General features: G+C 30.9%; 1 protein-coding gene across 1 annotated transcript; it reads right to left on the reverse strand.

Moving 5' to 3' along the window:
• Positions 1–1233: 1233 nt before the first annotated feature.
• On the reverse strand, positions 1234–2345 carry Yip1d1 (Yip1 domain-containing 1). Its single transcript, XM_088186282.1, has 2 exons — positions 2148–2345; positions 1234–2084 (listed from the first exon to the last, which is right to left on the reverse strand). The coding sequence occupies exons 1-2, from the start codon at positions 2254–2256 to the stop codon at positions 1393–1395; spliced, it is 801 nt and encodes a 266-aa protein (XP_088042408.1). The 5' UTR covers positions 2257–2345; the 3' UTR covers positions 1234–1392.
• Between the last annotated feature and the right edge of the window lie 4007 nt (positions 2346–6352).

The raw sequence follows: 6352 nt of genomic DNA on the forward strand, positions 1-6352 counted from the left end.
TTTTCACCAGTAGATTTCACTTGCGCATTTTTAATATTAAAATTATATTTTTATTTGCTTAAAATGTATTTGGATTTCACTAGTGAAAACATAACTTAACCGAAAAATACGTATTCACTGTAACATTTATACATTGCATGTAAATTATAATGATAAGTATGTAAATGTATATATTACATCGTATGGGAAAGTCGAAACCATGTGATTTTACTAGCACCTGCCAGATAAATATTTCACTGGTAAAAATATACATCTATCGGTGAATCATATCGGAATACATTTGTATTCCGATATGATTTCACTGAAATGACATATTTAAAAAGTATTTTGGAGATAATGTTTTTTTTAGAATTTTTGGTATAGAATCAGAGACGCCATTTCAGATTTTTCCACGGGGAAGGTGGGGGGGCGTCAAAACTTGGCAGGTCAGAGATCGTTCTTTTTAATATTACGATTTTATTTATTACGATAGTATTTCATCAAAAATCTCTTGAAATGGCATACATTTTTTTTGGCCAATTTCAATAGACCGGGGGAGTGGGGTGCATATGCACCCCACACCGAATGACGTCCCTACTATAAAGATGAAGGATAATCACCAGGTAATAAAATATCTTCTCTTCTAAAGATGAGTCATGAATTTGATATTGTTATTAATTGGAAATATTTGGACTTTCCATATCAGTTTTAAGTTTAGAATAAAGAAAAAGAGATACCTCTAAATTTACATAGATATTAATATCCTATTAATCAATAGATATTCCACCATTTTAACACCCTTTGATTTTATTGAAAATATCACAGTATATTTTTAATTTATATAATATTCTAAAATTACTCCATAATGTTTATTATGAAATAATAAAACTGGAAAAATTGATGTTTATGGTCATATTTAAAAAAAAACTATGATTATAAATTATTTATTCAATAAAAACACTACACAAATTTATTTATTTATTAAAAAATCATAGCCCGATTCTGGAAGATTCGCGGCTGATATTTTTGCATGCCATTTTGAAATTTGCTAATATGTGGGGGAGCACCTATATATGTCATAAGTTATTTAAATAAATTAAAGTGTTTTTCAACCTTAAATTATACAAAAAACATATTACATGGCTCAAAGGTTTATGACACCTTTAGGTGCACCATTCATAATGGCGATTTTCTTGATGACTTCTATAGGTGTCATCCGCAGTCAAAGAGTTAAGGGAATAATTGAAAAGCAAATTGCCATGGGCAACACGTTTATTTCATGTTTTATATGAATATACAAATTCAGTTATAGTATAATTTTAAATAAAATTAATTGAGATAATAAATTTAATATATTTATAAATATATATGCCACGTATTTGAGTTTAATTCATATAAAAGTTGATTTATAATTTAAAAAACTACTAGCAAAGCGAATATACCATTGACTAAAGCGCACGGATAAGCGATGAGCGGTCTTTGTTCGGAGTCACCGGTCATTGTGATGAATAATCTACTAGCTGACAAAGTAGACCACAGCACTGCCAAAATTGTGAGTACAATTCCGGGCGGTCCTTTCAAAGAAAATATTACGCCTACTCCCGCTAGCACTACCACGGGTAATAAGCAATAACCTAATACACTGGCGACGCTCAGAACCGTAAAGACTCCATCGACACGACTCATCAAAGATAGTAGGAAGTACATTAAAATCACAGATATAGTGGAGAGGCCGTATATATAACCAAAATGCGCTTTGCTTCCAGATAGGAATAGTAGCATTCCCAAAATGAGGCAAAATGCCACCGGTCCGGCAATATCGGCGTCTCTCAATAAATAAGTGGCATCGTCTACGACAGATTGACTATGAAACGGATTTAATACTGCTAACGTTTTCTTCATTATGCGGTCTGGGTAAATCTCCAATTCGTCTAGTAGTGGCGGTTCGTCGAATTCGTTATCTCCGGGTGCCGCAGTCTCGTTTGGTATAGGAGCCGGAGTGAATATGTTCGGATAGTAAGATTGGCTCGGACTCGCAGTGAATTGTTGAGGATACGGCTGGTTGGGCTGGCTGTACGTTTGCTGTTCTCCGAACGATTGAAAATCTAAAAATTTAATTTAACGCGTGAATTAGTTAATTCGTTGTACAAATTGAGTGTTTGTTTCACCTAAAGTAGATGGCATTTCTCCAAATCCTGGAGCGTCCATTCCGAAACCTTGGGGCTGCTCTTGGGGCTGTTGCCAATAAGCGTTCGGATCTCTGGGGTAATTCGCCATGGTTGATTAGATTTGCGATCGATGGTTGCCAAGTATAAGATATTACAGGTGTTTGACAGATGACATCGGCGAACAGTGGACTCAGTGCTGCCATAATAAAAAAATAATTGTACCATAGATTATATAGGTAGATGAATTCGTTTTAGCCCTTTGCATTGGGAAATATTTTCATAGTAAGTAGGTGGACAACTAAAGAAAATAACAAAAACGAGCTATTTTTATTTATAAATAATTTATATGTATTGAATAATCACATTTAATAAATATATAATCATATTTAATAAACATTAAAAATAAATACACTTTTCTATTTTACATTTTAAAACTTCATAGTTCTCTTAAGTATCCCTTGCTAATTATTAGAAGCTGACTTATTGTCAAAATCTCAAATAAATTAAAGGGGAATATTTAAAAAAAAATATTTTTAAAATATACATATTTTCTTTATTTTACTATATACTATTATTTTATTTATTATTATTGTTTATTTTGGCGCCCTCTATAAATTATGTCGCAGAATTGTCGTGATTTATTACCCTTTCCCCACAAGATGATATTGATCCAGACTCCTATTTGTTTCACACTATCACAATTCTACTGACCTCTGTTTGTAATTCAAATTGCTAACATCAGTAGATTCCATCAATGTGTGGATAAATAAAATAAAATATAAATGCTTTGAACAAATTGCAGCACAATTTCCAATTAGGGTATGACTCGAACATAAAATAAAAACAATAATACTCTATTGCAAGCCATCTTATTTCCGGCATTGTCATAAGTTTGACCACCACGATAATATTTTAAATCTCAAGAAAAATAATTCAATATTTTAAAACTTGTTCTTCTGAATATTTAGCGCTGTGACTTTAAATTTTAAAAAATATTAAGAACCGCTTCGAGATCACAACGTATTTAAAATTTTTTAATGTTTAGGGATTTTTTAAAAAAGGCGTTGTTAAATTGTACCCTTTGGTTAATGTTTAAATTTATACAAATATTATTATGATATAAAATACACAACTTTTAAAAATAACTTTCACAACAAATGTCTGATTTAGATTGATTTAAATCAACGATTTTAAACCGTCGTTTTGCGGATTAAAAATATTTCGTCACCGAATGAAGACGTAAGCCGTGCATTTGCATGAATTCTCAAAAATACATACATATGTACGTACACACGCGACTTTTATTATTGTCTATGATATTTAGAGAAGCTCAAGGTTACAAATATGGAGCTTCTCGAAAATGTGAAAACTCTTTTCTTCTACAATAAGTGATTCAACTTTCATGGTTTTGATTAATGTGAAACGAGTATCTATTTATTTTTTAAAAATTTCATTTGTTCAAAAAATGTTTTGATTTCGATTAATAAATTATTTTAATTTGTTTTGCATCGTCATTTCTAAAACGCGTTGTTGTGACGAAAATCAACACATTCTCTGTTTACCAATTCAGGTACGTTATAATGAAGGGTAGTGTTTAATTTTGTTAATTGTTTACAACATCGTTCGGCTGTAATTGTTTGGTTGCGTTCCAGAAGCTCATAATTATATCGTTATATTTAATGCTACTTGAAAGCAAGTTATAAATATAGAATTTAAACAAAATCTGTAAATTTGTAAAACTAACTATGCGAGCTAGCGTGTGTTTAGTTTATAATACACTTTATTCAACGTCCAGTTAGGACTTATTATATTATAAACGTTTTATTGCCAATCGTTAAGTTAAATTCCTACTTTAAAATTGTATATAGACTATTGTATCAGATATATTTTGTTTGCAATACATTTGGCCTAAGATATATTTGTTATGTTGGCATTAAACATTAATTTATTTCTCGTTTAATAGACGATTTATTTTTAATAAATAAATTTGACTCGCATACATAATTGGGGCCCTAAAACTGCATCTAAATTTGGCATTAGCGGCAAAAACCTATCTTTCAGAACTGAATTCAGCCATATACACCGTTATTTGAGTTGTAAACTTAATACGGTATTAGACTTTGAATCACTGCCAAGAAGTTAAAGCCGATCAAGTTTTATTGTACTATAAAAAATGCGCTGGTTCTTACGTGGCTGAATATAAACTCATATTATGTATTAAATAATTGTGATAAAATATCTAAATTCGAGATGTTTAAGGCACTTATGTGACGACCTCTCGTGGTGCTTATGTCGGAACAGTTAAATTGATACCGGGAAAAGCTGGACCATGCCCTGGCTGATGCCAGAAATTACTTGAAATCGGTGGCAGGACTCGTTCGCGAGCGTCGACGTGTCGGTAACCGGCCATATAGGCATACTTGAACTGCTAACATTTAAATTTTAGCAGTTCAAGTATGTCTATGAATACGTAATATATACGTAAAAACTAATAATGTTCAAAACATTTTATTCTATCGTAGTGTCAAAAAAGTGTAATTTAAAGCAAGTTTACATAAAAACATCACATTATGTAACGTTATATATTGTTACTACAAGGCAAGTTATAAATATAGCATTATCTGTAAATATGTAAAACTAATTATGCGCGTAGCACGTGTGTTTAGATTATAATACACTTTATTCAACGTTTGGTTTAGACTGCTTTTATTTTAATCGTTTTATTGGCGATCGTAAAATTAGTACAGCAGAATATTTTTATTTTAAAAATTTATTCATAATACATAATGTAGAGTTACTTTCGCTATTGGATTCAAGATATCTTCGTCATGTTGACAATGATAATTTATTACAGTGTGAGTAAAAACTTGTTGTAATACTAAATATTAAAAATATTTTATTTTTAGAAATGCTCCTGTTATCGTTTTACGTTTTCCAGATCAGTCTTCAAAAATATAAAGAAAGCGAAATAAGTAATAATTTTATTAAAAAAAAACAACTTCTTGAGACCTTAAATAAACACCTGACACAATCGGAAAAACGCAAAGCTTTTCTTGGGCACCTACATAGAAAAAAATTGCTAGATTATCTCTGTTAATTGACGTCATAAATTCTATAATTAGGTATGTATCAGTAGATGTTTTAGAAACTTCAACTCAAGGTGAATATTAATATATTTTTATTATATAATTTGCCTCTAACAGTTGATTTTTCTACATTTGAGGGAAGACATAGTCTAATAACGGAATGCGCTCGATTAAAGCTATTTACTCGCGCTTGTCACAAATTTCATGACGTCGTTTTTTTATGTTGCAGCTGCGCTCCGGATATTACGTACACATCATGAGCGTACGGTGAGATACTTTCCCTTTCGCTCGCTAGCGTGTTAAGTAACGAGAGTGAGTGAGAGATAACGGCGTGCAATCCTTGCGTTCCGGCTTCAAAGTAGTAATATTACACTGTTTTATGTAAGTAGGTAGTATACAGAAATCAGCCATGTTCATCGTTATTCAAGTTATAAACTTCATACGGTTTTAGGCTTTGAACCACAGATTCTTAAATATAGACATACCAGTCCGAATATTTATAATTTTTATCGTATCGTTGCTATCTAAATAATTATTTTATTAAGCGTCATTGCGATGTAATTTGTATAGACGACGCCGTCACTACATTTTTCTTAGCGCTTCTTTTCGGGAACTGTTACGTCATCAGAGCAGTTGACCCTAGAGAGTCGTTCCCCTATTCACAACCCGAAGATTTTTGCGGTTGTACGAAGTTTTCGTTTGAATGGGATCAATGATAATATTGTTATTTAACCATAATTATATATTTGTAAAATTAACACAGTTTGCTATTCAATGGAGATGTCATTTTAATAACCATTAATCAAAAAATAATCATTGTTTACATTATTATAACTTATCGTTTAAAGAATGTTGTTCATTATAATCATCGTTATTTGTTAATTGAGTAGTTTGTCATAAAAATACAAATTTATAATAATTTAATATTTGTTACCAATTACCATCATTTAGGTAAACTTAATCAGTATTTGCGAAAAATAACAGAAATCGGGTGCAAATTATATTTTTGTTCATACAGTTGAATCATTATCTATCTAAGTGATAATACTAGTCGTACTTTATATTTTTATAATCTTTGCATTTGATTATATATTATTTGGTCAACACACTTTTCGCGCA

The sequence above is a fragment of the Plectrocnemia conspersa genome, unplaced genomic scaffold (assembly GCF_051122295.1).
Source record: "Plectrocnemia conspersa isolate PC_06_02 unplaced genomic scaffold, ASM5112229v1 ptg000001l, whole genome shotgun sequence".
Classification (NCBI taxonomy): Eukaryota; Metazoa; Arthropoda; class Insecta; order Trichoptera; family Polycentropodidae; genus Plectrocnemia; species Plectrocnemia conspersa.

Coding starts and splice junctions, on each gene's coding strand:
- Yip1d1 (XM_088186282.1), bottom strand. CDS start 2,256: ATGGCGAATTACCCCAGAGATCCGAACGCTTATTGGCAACAGCCCCAA. Junction 2,085..2,147: donor AGAAATGCCATCTACTTTAG/GTGAAACAAACA, acceptor TTAAATTTTTAG/ATTTTCAATCGTTCGGAGAA.